The sequence below is a fragment of the Cucurbita pepo genome, chromosome LG04, assembly GCF_002806865.2.
Source record: "Cucurbita pepo subsp. pepo cultivar mu-cu-16 chromosome LG04, ASM280686v2, whole genome shotgun sequence".
In the NCBI taxonomy this organism is placed as follows: Eukaryota; Viridiplantae; Streptophyta; class Magnoliopsida; order Cucurbitales; family Cucurbitaceae; genus Cucurbita; species Cucurbita pepo.
The window spans coordinates 1,549,355-1,569,581 of record NC_036641.1 but is presented as its reverse complement, the minus strand read 5'-3'; the positions used below and the strand labels follow the sequence as shown (position 1 = coordinate 1,569,581).

General features: G+C 37.3%; 1 protein-coding gene across 2 annotated transcripts; it reads right to left on the bottom strand.

The window, feature by feature from the left end:
* Window positions 1-8,438: 8,438 nt before the first annotated feature.
* Window positions 8,439-15,467, bottom strand: LOC111792855 (respiratory burst oxidase homolog protein B). 2 transcript variants are annotated; one of them, XM_023674455.1, is made up of 12 exons: window positions 15,400-15,467; window positions 14,390-14,989; window positions 14,136-14,292; window positions 13,991-14,039; window positions 12,993-13,106; window positions 11,296-11,730; window positions 10,224-10,610; window positions 10,034-10,129; window positions 9,810-9,925; window positions 9,594-9,696; window positions 8,893-9,466; window positions 8,439-8,725 (listed from the first exon to the last, which is right to left on the bottom strand). In XM_023674455.1, the coding sequence occupies exons 2-12, from the start codon at window positions 14,913-14,915 to the stop codon at window positions 8,616-8,618; spliced, it is 2,667 nt and encodes an 888-aa protein (XP_023530223.1). In that variant the 5' UTR covers window positions 14,916-14,989; window positions 15,400-15,467; the 3' UTR covers window positions 8,439-8,615. The 2 variants fall into 2 exon arrangements, with proteins under 2 accessions (XP_023530223.1, XP_023530224.1); XM_023674456.1 differs by lacking the exon at window positions 15,400-15,467 and having other exon boundaries at window positions 14,390-15,217.
* Window positions 15,468-20,227: the final 4,760 nt, after the last annotated feature.

Sequence of the window (20,227 nt, the reverse complement as noted above, 5' to 3'; positions counted from 1 at the left end):
GGGAAACTTAGGACCTCAGAGGTAGTCTTCAAGACCTCCACAAAAGTTTAGATAGTTGTAGGATTAGGTCTGAACTTCCTTGAGCTTGTAAGTAGATTGCTTACTTAATATTTTATACTCATACCTGTCTCCTTTTTTTATCCGGTGTTTGCAGGTTGTCGGTTGAAGTGTAGGAGAATTCTACAGCTACGCAGTCATAGAGGGATTCGTTCTGGAGGGTCAATCCATTTTTGTATTTCGAGTCTTTTTTATTTCATTTTGTAATGAATTCTGAACCTAACCTGTTTCTCTTTTTGTAATAAATTTGAACACTATCTTGTAATTGAATTTCATTGGGGTTGATTGTTTTATTNTTTTTTTTTTTTTTTTTTTTTTTTTTTTTTTTTTTTTTTTTTTTTTTTTTTTTTTTGTGTCTTTTTAGTCACCGTCCCAGATTCAAAATTGGATCGTAACATGAGTAGTTACCACAAGTAAAATCACAAAATAGTAGTACGATCTCCATGAACACAAATATTTAATTGTCATAAGACAATATCAAGAGTATGTGGTATAATGCCCATGCACACACATAGGCAATGTCCAAATATCATCATTAGCCCACTAAGATTACGCCCAATAATTGTCTGTGCATTTTGAGATAATCATTGTGCCTTGAGTTCCTTCAACTCTGCTGGCGTCATGCGATAAGGTGCTTTGGAAATAGGCCCAGTTCCCGGCTTGAGTTCAATGACGAAGTCGACCGCTTGGGACGGGGTTATTCCAGGTAGGTCGTCCGGGAATACATCTAGGAACTCGTTTACTATTGGCACGTTTTCTAAGGTCTTCTCTTTTTTTCTTACGTCTACAACACATGCTAATATAGCCCATCCGCCTTGCTGAACTAACCTCTTTGCTTTTATCATCGAGACTACCTTGGGGGTAATCTCGGTACTTGTGCCTATAAATTTAAAGGTATGTCCTATCAGTGGTGAAAATTTTACTTCCTTTTTACGACAGTCTATACTAGTTCGGTTTTCGGCTAGTCAATCCATGCCTAGTATGACGTCGAAATCCGTCATGTTTACTACCATCAGGTCAACGCTTAGAGTTTGGTTCCTTGTGATTACTTGCCATCTTTTACTCTATACCTAGATACTAAGTCTACCCCTGAAGGGGTGCTTACAGACATTTCATGCAATAAGGGTTCTAATTCGAACCCTGCTTGTACAACAAAAGACATAGAAATAAAGAAATGCGTGGATTTAGAATCAAATAAGGTAAAAGAGAAATGACCTAAAATAGATAGTGTACTTGTCACCACGGCGTTGGACCTCCCAGTGTCCTTGCTCGTAGACGCGTAGGCCCTAGCTTGAGCTCGCGGTGGTGCTGGTTGTTCCATCTGCTCTACTACTCTAGGCGGGTTTGGTTGTGCTTCAGCCCGGTCGTGCAGTTCACAGCGATGTGCCCCTCTTGAACATCTATAACACGCTCGGCTGCCTGCCATACACCTCCCACCGTGTAGTCTTCCACAGATAGTGCATCCTTCTTCTCTCTTCCCTCTAGCCCCATCTTGATTCCTGGGGTTCCTGTCGGTACGTTGAGGAGGGTTTCGCTCATTCCATCTTCGAGCAAGTCTGTTGTTGGAACGTTGCCTACGTGCAAGTGGTGGACAGTTAGAGCCTCCTGATTCATGTGGGCGCTTCTACCCAATTACTACCGGCTCCTCATGTCGTTTCTCATCCTTTGGTTTCTTTAAAGTCTTGGCAATTCTCAAGGCTTCCTCATAGGTCTTTGGGTTGAACGATTCCAACATATGGCGGTTCTTGGTTCCAAACCCAATACAAACTTCTCTGTCATCTTTTCTTCGGTGTCCACCATGGATGGTGCAAATCTCTTGAGTCTCTTAAACTCTCGGTTGTATTTCTCCACTGTGAGTCTGCCCTGTACCAGATGGGCGAACTCCTGCTGCCTCTTAAGTCGCTCTGACTTAGGATAATATTCTTTAAGGAAGGTCTCCTTAAACAGTTCCCAGTTCATAGGTCCCCCTTCTAGGTTAAGAAGGGTTTTGTTATCTCTCCACCATATCTCTGTGTTCTTTTGTAGGACGAATGTTGCGCGGGCGACCTTTTGGTTCTCTGGGCATTCCATAGTCTCAAAGATGGTTTCTACAGTTGCATTCCACATTTGGGCTTCAATGGGGTCTTACAAGGAGCCGGCGAATTGTCGAGGGTCATATCTCTTGAAATCTTTTATCCAGTTTGAACATCTAATAGGTTGTGGAGGGTTTACTAGGGCGTTGGCCTGAGTATCGGCCAGTGCCAGTGCCTGTGCTTGTGCCTATTGGCTGGCTAGTAGATTGGTTTGCTGAGTGGTTACCAAGGTTTGAATTAAGACTTGGATGGACTCACACATTAACTTAGTATTAGAATCTACTCCGGTCGTTGGGTGTGCAACCTCAGGTGCGGCTTGTGGTGGTATAGCAGGCTTGGGTGAAGGTTCAGCTTGTGGTGGAGGCTTAGCTTGTAGTGGAGGCGCTTGAGGTGGTAGCACAACTGGTGGTAAGACTGGGGGCGGCGCAACTATTACCGACCCAGCCTCTGATCCTTCTCGAGGTGGGCCCTCTACTGCCACACCTCATCTTATTTCTCTAACACGGGGTTGCCCCCATCCTTGTCTTCCTCTTCCTCTTCCTCTTCTTCGTCCTCTGGGCATGGTTCTATAAACCAATATAAGGTTACTTAAGTCTAAGGCCTTAATACTATGCATATATAAATAACAATATACACACTATATAAAACATCATAATGTCACTGAAGTAAACACTCAACATGTTATACATCATATCATACTCATTAATAAATACTTAAAATATCACAGAAATTTAAGTAATATCCACAGAAAAATGCATGCGAGTTCGAAAACGTTTCTCATTTCTCATTTTATGCAAGACATACCTGACAGTGATGGGGCATCGATGTTGGGACCATGGAGCGTGTCAAGCCTACATTGTAGACTAGTCTACAAAATCTAAAACCTAGAGCTCTGATACCAACTGTAACGATCCTAAATTTCCACATATCCAGAGTCGCCACTAACGTCTTATGTTCATCTCTAATGTAGAATATAACTCTAAAGATGCTCATCTTAATTAGCAGAAAACAAATTTTAAACTTTAGAATACGTTAAATCACTAGAAAACACTGCCGATCTTACGTGTTTCAAAGATCATGCTAGAGTTCAAAATAAGATAAAAATAATTACAAATTAAATAATTTAAATAAATGAAATGCAAATACCCTGTCCTAACCAAGACTAAGGAATTTTAAATATGCAACTATCGTATGCACGTGCCACAGTCTCTGATCATGATGATGTCGTTAATTGTACATGGGCGCCTTGCCTTTACCTGAAAGACAATATGGCACACGGCTAGTATTTCAAAGAACTAATCAGTAAGTGACCCACTATAGAGGCCTGGGTTAGGGACCTATCTCTAATCATCATAAGGGTGACCTTCAGTCTTGGACAAATTGGATGTGTAGTGCTTCCCTACACACGACTCACACATGCGAGTGTGAATCCCCAGGGCGCTCGCACATTCCCTGGACCCTCTGGTCAAGCTAATCTGTAACGACGTCCAGAGGTCAGTGGAACCCCATAGTATCATGCGCCTCATGAACACCCTCATCTGTGCGCATTCGCACCTATGTGTATTCGCACTTGTGTGCATTCGGGCTTATCATACGGTGCGCGTCCATACTCATCATCTCTAGGGGAAGTAGCCCTATGCTTATGAACATACAATATGCATGACGTCCCTCTAAATCCAATTATACGTCTCTTCTGACACAACCCTCTAATCTCCTCTCTTTGTTACACTGTGTAACACGTGCTCATAGATATTTACATTAATATCATTTTCTTACTCTTCGGGTTGTGTCCTATGTTGATCTATGACATGATGCAATATGACATACAACATCCTAAGGCATGTTCAACATGTAAAACATCATCATGCTAGCAACATCGTCATGCATATATCATACTCATCATAAAAGTCATTAAGTGCATCAAATATAATTGTACGTCATGCATCAAAACATAAATAACGTACATTTAACATACATCACAACACGTCATGCTCATACATCATCATAATTCAAACAATCTTTAGTCTATCCTATAGTAAGGCCACCTACTTGGTTGGCCTTGGCCGAAGTACTCCCTAATTAGATAAACGTAAGCTCCCGTTCCGTGAGAGCTGCTTCCTACGTTGCCGGAGTTTGTTTCCTATCACACCGTTTGCCACCTTCCGTTAGTATTTCACAATTAATTTACCAATAATTCAATAAATGTGAAATATGACTCTAAAACGGCCTCAAATACCTTAATTGGGGCCGAAAACAGGTCCGGGAGGGTCGAAACAGTGGAAACCAGGCCGAAAACAGGTGAGCTGAGCCGAACAGCCGCTGGGAGCCGCCGAGCCGAGGGACCGCCTGCGCCGCTATGTGCCACGTGGTAGAAGTAGAACGCGCCACATCGTGCAGTGTGCGTCGGGTCGAGGCGCGGGTCACACTCCGGTTCGGGTCGACTGCTGCAGAAGGCTACTAGGCCGGGCTGGTTGTTGGGGCTCGATTTACTGGACTGGGTGCAAGTGTTTGGGTTGCAGGCCGGTTTGATTGGACCGTGGGTCTGGTCTCGGGTTGGTTCAACTTAACCATGGCTTTTGGGCTGGATTGAGGTTTGGGCCAATGTAGTTGGGCCTTGATTTCACGAGCTAGACTTAGATTGGTTTGAGTCTTGGGTCTGGGTATTCGATTCCGGCTAACCCAGATCCGATGGATCCTTCTTCCTTACCGGACTTCTGAGCAATTTTCTGTCGCATTTTCTCTCTCCGTCCTGCGGCTTTTCCGTTGCTGATTTCGGTCATCTTTCTTCCTTTTCCTCTCTGTTTGTCGTCCCTCTTTCCTTCCTCAAAGTTTTGTGGCCTAAAATTTCCTAAAACAATAGAATGTAAGAACGTTTAGGAAAATCCAATTATTCGACCTCAATTATCGACAACGGTACTTACGAATGGGCAGAAAACGTACTTTGAGTTATTGTGCTATCATTAAGGACCTTCTCGTGATGGTTACTGAGCGTTTGACGTCGATTTTGGAGCGGTTTGGGACTCGTCGGAAAAATTGGAAACTCACGGACATTATTCAAAATCTCTCTCTCTCTCTCTCTCTCTCTCTCTCTCTCTCTCTCTCTCTCTCTCTCTCTCTCTCTCGTATTTTCTTTCTTTTCAATATTTGTAGGTACTCTGATAGGTTCTGGGAGTCGTGGGTTGAAGGCTGAGCGGGGTGCGGTTGTCGTTTCGCGTGGGATTTGCAAAACTCGGCGGTCTCCGAAAAACTCGCGAGTTTTCCGACGACTGAGTTTTTTTTTCTTTTTCCTTTTTATTTTTTCGGGTCATTACATAAAGAGCCAAAGACGTATGAAGAGGCATCGCAAAATATGGCTTGAGAGTAGGCAATGGATAAAGAAATTATAATCTACGAGTAAAATCAAATTTGGAAACTAGTGTCAGGAGATATCAAATCCATCTTTTGCAAGTGGATTTACAAAACAAAGTGTACTATGAATGGATAAATTGAGAGATACAAGGCTTGGAGTTAGATTCAAGGTTCTCTCAGCAATATGGATTAGACTATGATGAAGCGTTTAGTCTAGTGGCGAAGATCGTTATTGTACAAGTTCCTCCAACACTTATGGTAAATAAAGATTGAAAATTATGGCACAGATGAATACGAAGAATGCTTTCTTGCACGAAGACTTAAACAGAGAGATCTACATAGACCAACCAAAAGAATTTGAAAATGGAGTTAGAATCATTAGTCAGTACATGCAAAGTTCAAAGAAGCCTCATTTGGATGCAGCTCAACGGATCTTAAGATATGTCAAAGGTACAATCAATTATGATCTTTTGTTCAAAATAAGCGAAGACTACAAGCTAGCTAGATATCGTGATGCTGACTATGCAGGATATCATGCTATCTGAAGATTTGAGTAGTTCAAGAAATTACGTGGCTGAAACTGTTAATGAAAAACTTGCACCAAAAAGTATACTATCGATACCACTTCATTGCGACAACTAACCTACGGTTCGCCTGGTAGAAAATTTGATGTTTCATGGTAGAATAAAGCATGTGAAGGTGCACCGTCATTTTATTAGAGACAGTCTTGAAGGAAGAATACACATGACCAAGTGGTAGATTTGTCTACAATAGTGCTAAATATTTGCAAACATGAGGGCTTTTGCTGTCAACTCAATATGGTACGACGAATAAGAACTAGTGTTGAGGGAGAGTGTTAAAATATCGTCACTAGCTCAATAAGATCAAACCCAATAATCATACGAGCAGATTACTTGTGCACTTTATCAAAATAATTCAAGTATTTTACATATTTTAGGAAAATAATTTAGATATTTTAGGAATAAAGATGGTAGATATTTTAGGAAAATCCTTTAGTTATTTTAAAAATAAAGATACCTAATTAATTTAGGAAAATTTTAGGTATTTTACGAATAAATGTTTAACAAATAAATTGTCTAGTCTTTACTGTAAATACCCCTCCGCCCTACCAATGTTTTCATCCCAAAGAAATATAAAGCACAGAGTGTAATAGTTTTTAGAAAGTGTCTTGTAATCTCTTCTCGATTGATTTTAATCAATAGTGCGAGTGTTTCCCACAAAGAGTTGTGTTTAATAGATAATTGTCTCCAAGGCCACATCACACAGTTCAATATAATTCACCTACTCAAAAATAGGTAATTACTACAATTCTCATGCATATAAATAAATTTGACGGTGACGCTACCAATACTTGCACGGATTGGTGGAACGGGGCATAACCAAAATTTATGGTGCTACCAATACTGGTATGAATTACTTGCAGGGACATAACTGGCATAACCAAATTTTACCCCATTGACTAAGAAGGATAAAAAGGGTGAAACTTCTCCTACATAGATACATGCATATTGCAAACAAGGGTGAAACTTCTAGGATTGAAAGAATTCCACGTTGTGGCTGTGGAGACCTGGGCTCGAATCCCAGCCGCCACAATTATGTTTCTTATAAAGCCTCTGGTAGGCTTGAATATGATATATGGTCTAGCGTTAGGGCGCAAACCAATTTAAAGAATAGGAGTGTTATGTGGTGACCCTCACAATGATGTATTATAATATCGAAGGATTAGTGCCGGGTTAGCCAAAATCAAAGTTACAAAATGAGCTTTTTTATGATTACATCGGGAATAATCCCACAAAAGGTAGATTATTCAGAGCGGGTTCCATGGACAAGGGGGATGGAATAGCTGTAAGAAGGGCACACACTTTTTGTACGCCGTATGCCGATCCTTTTTTAAAACATTTCCGGTTGTTTTGGTAGACAGNCGTATGCCGACCCTTTTTGAAAACATTTCCGGTTGTTTTGGTAGACAGCGACAGAATTGTTAGAGGCGATCTTCCTTTTCGAAGAGTAGAATTGAAGTATAGTGTTGAACTGGTCGGTGTAACTGTTGAGTTCTATGGTGGTGAACTCAAGGGAGTGAGTTATAGCTGCTATTTACTTTAAATGGCTTAAAATCTTTTTTTGCTACATTTAAATAAATTAAACTAAGTGTAAATATTTCATGACCAAGATTTGCACCTGAATACGAACTTGACACTAATGATCTCAACATTGTAACATCAAAATTAATTAGAAAAATTCTAGAGTAAAGTACTTTTTTTATAATATATCATGTGGCTGTAGTTTAGTGGTAAGAATTCCATGTTGTGGGCGTGGAGACTTGGGCTTGAATCCCAGCAGCCACAATTATGTTTCTTAAGGGCCTTGCATCCTAAGTAAGGTTGGGTGCATAAGAACCTTCTATTTTCTTATCCAGTTTAAAAATAAAGCATAAGTCTACAAATATTTAGAGTAAACGACTTTTTTTTTGGACATATTATGAGAATTCCATGTTGTGGACCTGGGCTCGAATCTCAGGAAGTTGACAATAGGAACATGTTCAATTAAGAACTTAAAAACACTGTTAATACAACCTAACTTCGTAACTGTTAGGTTGGGTACCTTATTCTAATAACACTGTAAATATGACCTAACTTCATAACTGTTAAAAATGATTTGATCCAAATCGTTCACGTGAAGACATTTATGAACATAATTTCAACCGAACCGCCAACGAAAATCTTCAAATTCTCAAGAAATTTCTAGCGGAAGAGAGGAAGTTAGAGGATGTGAGTCAGTGATTAGGAGGGAAAATGGTTGAGCATGATTATAACAAAGATATTACCATTTGAACAAATAAAAACTCACTTAGAAAATATAATATTAAGCAAAAAGGGCATAAAGAAAAGAATCTATTAAATATGAAATCTTATTATTCAAAAAAGATTTGTATTTTATAAGAAATATTCAATACAGCTTCCTGTAATACTAATATTTTTAAATCTTTTAGTAAAGCTACTAAGCAAACATGTATAAATATATGCCCAACAACAAGAGAATTACACTATAATACAATTTCTTAAAAATTTCTAAATTAAAAAAAAAAAAACAAAAAAAAAAATCCAATTTAATTATACTCTAAAAATTCTCCTTGTGGAAATCAAATTTGGTGGTTGTTTTCCGAGAAAAGTCTTGGGACAGTCTCCTTAGCTCTCCAACCAATCCTTGTGCTCCACAGTAAAACACTCCTGCATTCACATTTCAATCCAATTATACAAATGAGTCGTGTGCATTCGAGTTACGACTAATCATGAGATCGTTTTAGAACCGGAGATATGATTACGAGGGTGCGTTTTGTAATCATCTCGAGATCATAGAATCAAATGGTAAATATGTAAATTTAGCAAATGCTTACCAACTCGTTGATCTGGATGATTAACAGCAACATGCTTCAAGACATTGCGCCAGTTGGGTCTAGCAAAATGAGTCTTCACCCTTGTTCCCGACACGATATCGACACCATTCTTGGCATGGTTGAGATCTTGGAGCATGGTAATGAGGGCAGACCGAGCATCACCCTCTTCGTAAACGCTGGTGCAGTAGTTGTGCAGTTCAATCACTCTGTCTCGGTCGTTCTCAGCAACTTCATCCATGACACCTCTAAACCATTCGAATGAGCCCTGCTCTCTGGTGACCCAGTAGAAGTAAGCTCGTTTGGTGACAAAGGGCTTGGAGTTCTTATCGGCAACGCCATTTTCAATGTCTTTCTGCTCCTTGATGTTATTGAGTACATCCTTGACAATGCTGATCAGCGGGGTGGCACCGATCCCGAGCCCCACAAGAAGAAGAACATCATATTGTTTGTAGTCTTGAGCTGGAGCTCCATATGGTCCGTCTATCAACAGCCTTGGCAACCTGATTTTGTTGTTGCTTTGGCGCATGTCAGCTCTTAAAAGACCACTTTGATCAACAGATGGAGGCTGACATATCTGCGTGACAGAGGGCAACATTATAGTATTTAAAAATCAAACTTCAAAACTTTAAAAGCTTTATGTTTATGAAATTTGATAAAAGAAAACAAAATCATTAGTCATATGAAAAAAATTAAGCAAGTACCTTGGAGAAAATGTTCTTGAGCTGCAAAGTCCAGTCTCCCGCAGTGCGAATGTGAATGCTCAAGTAATCATCCCCTGGAGCAGATGTAATCGAAAATGGATGCCTGCAACAAAATTCGATCACATCCGTTAATTCCAATCAAACCAATTATCATGATGATCTTGATTGATCATGATGATCATGGTGATGGAGAAGATCAGACGGTGTAGGATTTACCATTGGAAGGGAGAAATAGCAGAACAGTTCACATATATGTACTGTCCACTTGTGTACTTGAATCCTTGAGGCTTTGACATTTGCAATGCCAGAACATTTCCAGGATACACAGCAACCTGAGAGTTTCATTTTTTCTATCAGCATAAATTCATACTTTTTTCTCGAGAAAATTTGTGAGTTTTCTAGGCAAGCAAGAAAAAAGAAAAGGGTGTAAGGGTGTAGACCTTTAGAATCCTCACTGTTTTGTAGCCCGATCGAAATGCACGAATCAATCTTTCGCACGCGTAGAGCAAAACAGGAACAGCTAGATACATCCATGTCTATATTCGACAATGAAACAAAATGTTATTTGGATATAGTTTGGTTACGTTCTTTGTTTGTTATAAAGTTCGACAAGATCGAAAAAAAACTCACCGTCTTTTTGTACCATTCCTTGGAGAGGTAAAGGTAGTATCCATGGATGATGAAGAGGACATAGACAATGACAAAGAGATGGTGAGAGTACCAAAAGGCATTGAAGCCTGTGAGTCTCTTGATGGTTTTTGGGAGGTTCAGGCGGTTGCGGCGGAACCATGGTTGAGCCAAGGTGAATGCTATGATCATTAGCACCACCATCACAACCCCGGTCCACCCTTCCGTCCCCTTCACAAACCACCAGTAGTTATTCGGCCGCACTTCCCCAAAAAATGGCTTCATTGGTTCGTATTCGGCATCGGTTGCATGGAGTAGCTTTGGAAAGTCACAGGTAAGATGCGCTCCAGCATGTAAAACGACTCCAATGGCTATCCCAACAGCAATTACCTAATCCAAGCAAATGCAAATTCACGTTCTTATTAAATTTAATTCTTCCCAACCCAACCACTTCAGCTTTCGAGTTTCGAAACGATAATGATGGACGATAACACATTTTAATCCTCTATGCATATCCTTAATGCTCCTCAAATGTGAAAGTTAACAAGTAAGCTAGTAACATCAAGGAGGAATCCAAAAACTTAAACTAGTTAGAATATATTTAATCTTTTATGCCTCTTCTTAACAATATCAATCAAAATCCAAACACTTCATTTTGGTTTAGATCACATTTTGGTCCTCAAATTTTCAAGTTTGTTCCATTTTGGTACTTATTCAAGGACGAAACGAGATATTCTAAATGTTCATGGACCAAAACAGAACATACAATAAAAGGAAAGTGACAAAATGAGGATTTAAACCAATAATTTTCCAAATCAAACTCAAGCAATTGAAACCAGCAATAATAGCAACAAAAACAAGGAAAATTCAGCAGAGACAAATGATCAAACACATGGCGGGCAACAACAACAACAAAAACATAGTGTCAAAATGAGGATTTAAACCAATCATTTTCCAAATCAAACTCAAGAAATTGAAACCTGCAACAACAGCAACACACATAAGGGAAAATTCAGCAGAGACAAATGATCAAACACATGGTGGGCAGCAACAACAACAAAAAAGAAAAAGGTACCTTATGGAAGTTGACATTGTCATCAAAAGGGACAACTCCACCAAGCTTGGTCTTACTCCGAAGCCAAGTGATAGTATTCCTACAAACAGGGAGAAGGATGATGGCCATGTTGAACTTAAGGGTTTCAGCGGCACCTTTGGCGGTGGTGACACAATAGCCCATGATATGGAAGACGGCTCGTTGGCGGTACTGGATGAACTTCCAAGCAAAGAGAGCAGCGCAAATGGCAAGCCATAGAGAGATGACCCAAATGCGCTTCCAATTGTCCTCGACGAAGTAGCGGAGAGAGCGATATGCGCGCTTGATGGGGTTGTGTTCCTTTGTGGGGACGAGCTTTTGGCTTAGTAGTTGGCTCAGCACGCGGCTGTCTGTCACGCGGTTGGGCGCTGATGCTTGGTTTGGAGCTTGTAGTAGTAGCATCTCTAAGTTATATAGCTGAAATGCCCACACATGGTACCCAATTAGTTAAATTTCCATCCAATTTGTCTACATCTTTAAAACCGTTCCATGTAAAGCTTAAAAGTTGTCGATCTCTAACCGTGGTTACTAAGGAAGTCTAAATCTACGTCTAATCGATATTGTCTTCTTTGGACCTCTCCTCTCGGTCCTCTCGGACTTCCCCTCAAGATTTTTAAAACGCATCTACTGGTACGAGGTTTCTGTTAGCCGAACACAACTCTTACATCTAACCGATATTGTCTTTTTTGGACATCCCCTCTCGGCTTCCCCTCAAGATTCTGTTAGTCGAACACGACTCTCACATCTAACAAATATTGTCTTCTTTGGTCATCCCCTCTCGGGCTTCTCCTCAAGATTTTTAAAACGCGTCTACTAGTACGAGGTTTCTGTTAGACGAACACGACTCTCACATCTAACAAATATTGTCTTCTTTGAACATCTCCTATCGGGATCTACATCTAACAGATATTGTCTTCTTTGGACCTCCCTTCTCGGACTTCCCCTCAAGATTTTTAAAACGCGTCTACTAGTACGAGGTTTCTATTATACGAACACGACTCTCCACAATGGTATGATATTGTCCACTTTGTGTATAAGCTCTCATGACTTTGTTCTGGGCTTCTCCAAAACGTCTCATACCAGTGGAGAGAGTATTTTTTATTATAAACCTATGATCATTTCCTAAATTAGCTGATTTGGGACTGTTTCCACACCCCTTACATGAATGTTTGTTATCCTCCCTAACTGATGCGAAAAATTATAGAAAAATAATGATATATATAAAAAACAGAATATAAATTTTAATTTATGGGTAAGAGTTGAATTGTTTATTTATTATTTTAAACTATATATTCGATATTTTATAAAATTATGAAAAAAGAAAAAAACTATTGATATTAAAATTTTAAAAATATATAATAAATTACTAAAATTTAATTTAATTGTTTTTGTGTAATAAATTAGAGATTTATTAAGAATATTAAAATTTCTTGGACAAAGAATTGATATGTTGGGGTCATAAATGCTATTGATATAATATTTAAAGAAAAAGAAAACCATGAATTTAATATTTTTTGTTTTTATTTATTAGTTGAATAAATGTTAATGTTGGGTGATAATTAAACTAGATAATTAATATGATGCGTTTAGAGTAAGGTCAAAATAAGTAACATTTTAATAATTTTAATTTTATATGGTATTAAAAGAAATGTTATATATATATATATAAAGATACAAACCTCAATATATCCAAGGTTGTCAGGGTCCAACTCTTCCATGATTAAAGCAGCATATTCTTCAGCATCCTCTTGGATTTTTGATAATTTATTAGCTGAAGCACTTAATGCAATTATCTGAAATTACAAATAAATAAATATTTATATTATAAGTTTAACATTTTCATCATTTAATTAAGAATATTAATAATTTTAAATGTTTCAATAATATCTTTAAATTTTAGAAAAAATCTAATTTTGGATGGAAATTTTTAATACGGTTTCAAAAATATCCTTTTAAACCTTAAAAAATTTCATTAAAATACCACTAAATTTTTTTTAAAAGGTTAAAAAATACCATTAAAATTTTAGCATTAACACTCCTTATTTTTATAAAACATTTAAAAAAAAAAAAATTACCGTCAATATATGAATAAATATAGTTTATCGACATTTCATAGATTATTTTTAAATTTTTTAATATTACATTTAAAGTTTACGAGGGTACTTTTGAAAATGGTAACAATAAAGATAATTTTGATTTTTTTTTAATTAAAAAAAAGTTAATATTAAGGATAGTTTTTAAAATTAAAAAGTATTTTAAATTTTTAAAAAAAATCAATCTTATTTTTAAAACAAAATGTTAACTCTTTCCTTAAAAATTAACAATAAAGTTAGTTTTGGATTTTTTTTTTTTAAATTTAAAGATTTTTTTAAAAAATTTAAAGAATTATTAAAACTTTTGAAATTGAAGACAAAATACAAAGTTTAATCATATTTTAATTAATTTAGTCTTATTTTTAAATAAGAAAAAGTAATTAATATACAAAACAAAGAAATACATATATTTAATATAATTGAAATAAAATAATTGGTGATTATTATTAAACAATATATATCTTGACCTTCTGGTAGAAAAAAAATTCACCATCAATTTAAATTAATAATTTTTATTTATTTATTTCCAATTACTTTTAGAATATATATATATATTTATTATTAATTTTCTTCCCTCCAGTTACCTCTTTGACTTCTTTTCCAGTAATGCGACCATCGGCATTCTTGTCCACCCTGCACGATCGTACCATTTGTTAGACCAGGCTCTGTTTCAGCAATCTCCATGGCCATATTCTAGTGAGAGAGAAGAGAGGGAAAAGAGATTCATACATATCGAAGAAGATTTGAAGCCTAGCATCGAAGCTTTCATCGATTATCTGCTCCCAGAATTCACGCAGTTCCCCTTTGGTTATGGAAGTTGAAGTTATGCCTCGTCTTCTAGCCAACGCGTCGAACAACTCGCCCGCGAACTCGCTTGACTCCATTCCTGATCCAGCAACGAACCAACAATGATCGGTAAAATTTCAATCATTGGTTTGAATTTGAAAGATTTTGAGAAAAATGTGATTTATAGTTGTTTATACCTATGCATCTTGCGAACAATGACTTCGGAAGCTCTCCATTAATGGCGAGTTCGTTAAATCGATTATCAATCTCTGACCAGGCTTCACTTCCGACGGATTTGGTCATGAATCGAAGGCCATTTAGGGCACGGCTTGCACCGGATTTAGTTCTGTCGATTCTATTGAAGCTTTTTGAGGAAGTCATCCGTTTCAGTTCCTGCGATACTTGCTTCAATTTGAAAGACAATTGAGAGCCTAGCGTAGGGCGCTTGGTCTCGAGTCGGCTCGCTAACATTGCCGTCTCCGAATCTCCGCCTTTGATGTTCTGAACGGAGACTGTATCATCGCGAACATCTAAGGTAATCTCGACGTACTGATCGTCGTCTTTGATTCTCATAGTGCTTCTTGTGCTGCTGCTGTAGCTACTGGTTCTTTTGTAGGCAACAGAAGGTCCTGTCAATGGTCCGCTGAAGGCAACTCGTTTGGAGCTTCCTGTGCTCTCTGTATCTGACCATGAATCACCAGGTTTGTTCTCTTGGCCCTCCATGGTTGGATCTGAATCTGAACTCTCTGATTTGTTATATGCACTGTGAGATGCACACCAAGTGTTTGTTGTTATGCCTGAGATACAGAAACGTTAGAAATCATTAGGCATCAAGATGCACACCAAGTGTTTGTTGTTATGCCTAAGATACATAAACGTTAGAAAACATTAGGCATCAACCAAACAATTTCAAAAACTCTCTCAAAGGGTAGTTTGGGGTTTTCAAATCTTATTACAAGCTACAATAATTCCAACACCGTGTGTTCATTCTCCTTCCCAAGAAAGAAAACGAATGATAGGATGATTGATTCAGTAACTGGAATAGCTAGCCAAATGGATGCCTAGAGTTGTGACTAAGAACAGGAAGAAGGAGAAACAACAAGATTAAAAAGAACACCAATGATTTCAAAACAAAGAAATCAAGAGTGGTTTAGGAAGAAAAACATAGAGAAACAGAAGAATTTGTCTGAATTGAATCTAAGCTGACCTTTGGAGTTATGAGTTCCAGATTAGGCAAATCTCTTTAGTCGTCTTTGGTGGGGAAGAACAGGTGAATTTGTNAATAAATATTTATATTATAAGTTTAACATTTTCATCATTTAATTAAGAATATTAATAATTTTAAATGTTTCAATAATATCTTTAAATTTTAGAAAAAATCTAATTTTGGATGGAAATTTTTAATACGGTTTCAAAAATATCCTTTTAAACCTTAAAAAATTTCATTAAAATACCACTAAATTTTTTTTAAAAGGTTAAAAAATACCATTAAAATTTTAGCATTAACACTCCTTATTTTTATAAAACATTTAAAAAAAAAAAAATTACCGTCAATATATGAATAAATATAGTTTATCGACATTTCATAGATTATTTTTAAATTTTTTAATATTACATTTAAAGTTTACGAGGGTACTTTTGAAAATGGTAACAATAAAGATAATTTTGATTTTTTTTTAATTAAAAAAAAGTTAATATTAAGGATAGTTTTTAAAATTAAAAAGTATTTTAAATTTTTAAAAAAAATCAATCTTATTTTTAAAACAAAATGTTAACTCTTTCCTTAAAAATTAACAATAAAGTTAGTTTTGGATTTTTTTTTTTTAAATTTAAAGATTTTTTTAAAAAATTTAAAGAATTATTAAAACTTTTGAAATTGAAGACAAAATACAAAGTTTAATCATATTTTAATTAATTTAGTCTTATTTTTAAATAAGAAAAAGTAATTAATATACAAAACAAAGAAATACATATATTTAATATAATTGAAATAAAATAATTGGTGATTATTATTAAACAATATATATCTTGACCTTCTGGTAGAAAAAAAATTCACCATCAATTTAAATTAATAATTTTTATTTATTTATTTCCAATTACTTTTAGAATATATATATATATTTATTATTAATTTTCTTCCCTCCAGTTACCTCTTTGACTTCTTTTCCAGTAATGCGACCATCGGCATTCTTGTCCACCCTGCACGATCGTACCATTTGTTAGACCAGGCTCTGTTTCAGCAATCTCCATGGCCATATTCTAGTGAGAGAGAAGAGAGGGAAAAGAGATTCATACATATCGAAGAAGATTTGAAGCCTAGCATCGAAGCTTTCATCGATTATCTGCTCCCAGAATTCACGCAGTTCCCCTTTGGTTATGGAAGTTGAAGTTATGCCTCGTCTTCTAGCCAACGCGTCGAACAACTCGCCCGCGAACTCGCTTGACTCCATTCCTGATCCAGCAACGAACCAACAATGATCGGTAAAATTTCAATCATTGGTTTGAATTTGAAAGATTTTGAGAAAAATGTGATTTATAGTTGTTTATACCTATGCATCTTGCGAACAATGACTTCGGAAGCTCTCCATTAATGGCGAGTTCGTTAAATCGATTATCAATCTCTGACCAGGCTTCACTTCCGACGGATTTGGTCATGAATCGAAGGCCATTTAGGGCACGGCTTGCACCGGATTTAGTTCTGTCGATTCTATTGAAGCTTTTTGAGGAAGTCATCCGTTTCAGTTCCTGCGATACTTGCTTCAATTTGAAAGACAATTGAGAGCCTAGCGTAGGGCGCTTGGTCTCGAGTCGGCTCGCTAACATTGCCGTCTCCGAATCTCCGCCTTTGATGTTCTGAACGGAGACTGTATCATCGCGAACATCTAAGGTAATCTCGACGTACTGATCGTCGTCTTTGATTCTCATAGTGCTTCTTGTGCTGCTGCTGTAGCTACTGGTTCTTTTGTAGGCAACAGAAGGTCCTGTCAATGGTCCGCTGAAGGCAACTCGTTTGGAGCTTCCTGTGCTCTCTGTATCTGACCATGAATCACCAGGTTTGTTCTCTTGGCCCTCCATGGTTGGATCTGAATCTGAACTCTCTGATTTGTTATATGCACTGTGAGATGCACACCAAGTGTTTGTTGTTATGCCTGAGATACAGAAACGTTAGAAATCATTAGGCATCAAGATGCACACCAAGTGTTTGTTGTTATGCCTAAGATACATAAACGTTAGAAAACATTAGGCATCAACCAAACAATTTCAAAAACTCTCTCAAAGGGTAGTTTGGGGTTTTCAAATCTTATTACAAGCTACAATAATTCCAACACCGTGTGTTCATTCTCCTTCCCAAGAAAGAAAACGAATGATAGGATGATTGATTCAGTAACTGGAATAGCTAGCCAAATGGATGCCTAGAGTTGTGACTAAGAACAGGAAGAAGGAGAAACAACAAGATTAAAAAGAACACCAATGATTTCAAAACAAAGAAATCAAGAGTGGTTTAGGAAGAAAAACATAGAGAAACAGAAGAATTTGTCTGAATTGAATCTAAGCTGACCTTTGGAGTTATGAGTTCCAGATTAGGCAAATCTCTTTAGTCGTCTTTGGTGGGGAAGAACAGGTGAATTTGTTTGAAGCAGAGGAGAGGAGGAGGGAAAGAGCTTTATAGTTGAGGATGATTTGGAGGCTGAAGAAGAAGAAGAGTATTATTCAAAGTTAATGGGTTTAATCCAAGGGGCGCATCTGGGTTGTGTTGGGGGAGAGAGAGTGGGGTTGTTGGGCATCAAGCTGTTTTCTTCTTACAACAAGAGCATCCATCCACACACATGGTCAATCTTGTCAAACAATATTACAATATTAATAAACTGGGTAGACAAACAAAGAAGAAATTAGCCCCAGACCTTTACCTTTGGCCTTCCTGTGAAACTCATAATGAACTCACTAGATTGGGAAAATATGGTAAGTTTTGAATAAGACTTTTGGTTATTGTTGAGAAGTTTAATACCCACGTATCATATACCCATATCCAATACCTCCCCTCGAATAAAATATCTTTTGGAGTCTTAGTCATTTTTTATTTGAAGAGGCTTTAAGCCTTTTTCTTTTGGAGTCATTTTTTCGANATTTTTTTTTTTTAAATTTAAAGATTTTTTTAAAAAATTTAAAGAATTATTAAAACTTTTGAAATTGAAGACAAAATACAAAGTTTAATCATATTTTAATTAATTTAGTCTTATTTTTAAATAAGAAAAAGTAATTAATATACAAAACAAAGAAATACATATATTTAATATAATTGAAATAAAATAATTGGTGATTATTATTAAACAATATATATCTTGACCTTCTGGTAGAAAAAAAATTCACCATCAATTTAAATTAATAATTTTTATTTATTTATTTCCAATTACTTTTAGAATATATATATATATTTATTATTAATTTTCTTCCCTCCAGTTACCTCTTTGACTTCTTTTCCAGTAATGCGACCATCGGCATTCTTGTCCACCCTGCACGATCGTACCATTTGTTAGACCAGGCTCTGTTTCAGCAATCTCCATGGCCATATTCTAGTGAGAGAGAAGAGAGGGAAAAGAGATTCATACATATCGAAGAAGATTTGAAGCCTAGCATCGAAGCTTTCATCGATTATCTGCTCCCAGAATTCACGCAGTTCCCCTTTGGTTATGGAAGTTGAAGTTATGCCTCGTCTTCTAGCCAACGCGTCGAACAACTCGCCCGCGAACTCGCTTGACTCCATTCCTGATCCAGCAACGAACCAACAATGATCGGTAAAATTTCAATCATTGGTTTGAATTTGAAAGATTTTGAGAAAAATGTGATTTATAGTTGTTTATACCTATGCATCTTGCGAACAATGACTTCGGAAGCTCTCCATTAATGGCGAGTTCGTTAAATCGATTATCAATCTCTGACCAGGCTTCACTTCCGACGGATTTGGTCATGAATCGAAGGCCATTTAGGGCACGGCTTGCACCGGATTTAGTTCTGTCGATTCTATTGAAGCTTTTTGAGGAAGTCATCCGTTTCAGTTCCTGCGATACTTGCTTCAATTTGAAAGACAATTGAGAGCCTAGCGTAGGGCGCTTGGTCTCGAGTCGGCTCGCTAACATTGCCGTCTCCGAATCTCCGCCTTTGATGTTCTGAACGGAGACTGTATCATCGCGAACATCTAAGGTAATCTCGACGTACTGATCGTCGTCTTTGATTCTCATAGTGCTTCTTGTGCTGCTGCTGTAGCTACTGGTTCTTTTGTAGGCAACAGAAGGTCCTGTCAATGGTCCGCTGAAGGCAACTCGTTTGGAGCTTCCTGTGCTCTCTGTATCTGACCATGAATCACCAGGTTTGTTCTCTTGGCCCTCCATGGTTGGATCTGAATCTGAACTCTCTGATTTGTTATATGCACTGTGAGATGCACACCAAGTGTTTGTTGTTATGCCTGAGATACAGAAACGTTAGAAATCATTAGGCATCAAGATGCACACCAAGTGTTTGTTGTTATGCCTAAGATACATAAACGTTAGAAAACATTAGGCATCAACCAAACAATTTCAAAAACTCTCTCAAAGGGTAGTTTGGGGTTTTCAAATCTTATTACAAGCTACAATAATTCCAACACCGTGTGTTCATTCTCCTTCCCAAGAAAGAAAACGAATGATAGGATGATTGATTCAGTAACTGGAATAGCTAGCCAAATGGATGCCTAGAGTTGTGACTAAGAACAGGAAGAAGGAGAAACAACAAGATTAAAAAGAACACCAATGATTTCAAAACAAAGAAATCAAGAGTGGTTTAGGAAGAAAAACATAGAGAAACAGAAGAATTTGTCTGAATTGAATCTAAGCTGACCTTTGGAGTTATGAGTTCCAGATTAGGCAAATCTCTTTAGTCGTCTTTGGTGGGGAAGAACAGGTGAATTTGTTTGAAGCAGAGGAGAGGAGGAGGGAAAGAGCTTTATAGTTGAGGATGATTTGGAGGCTGAAGAAGAAGAAGAGTATTATTCAAAGTTAATG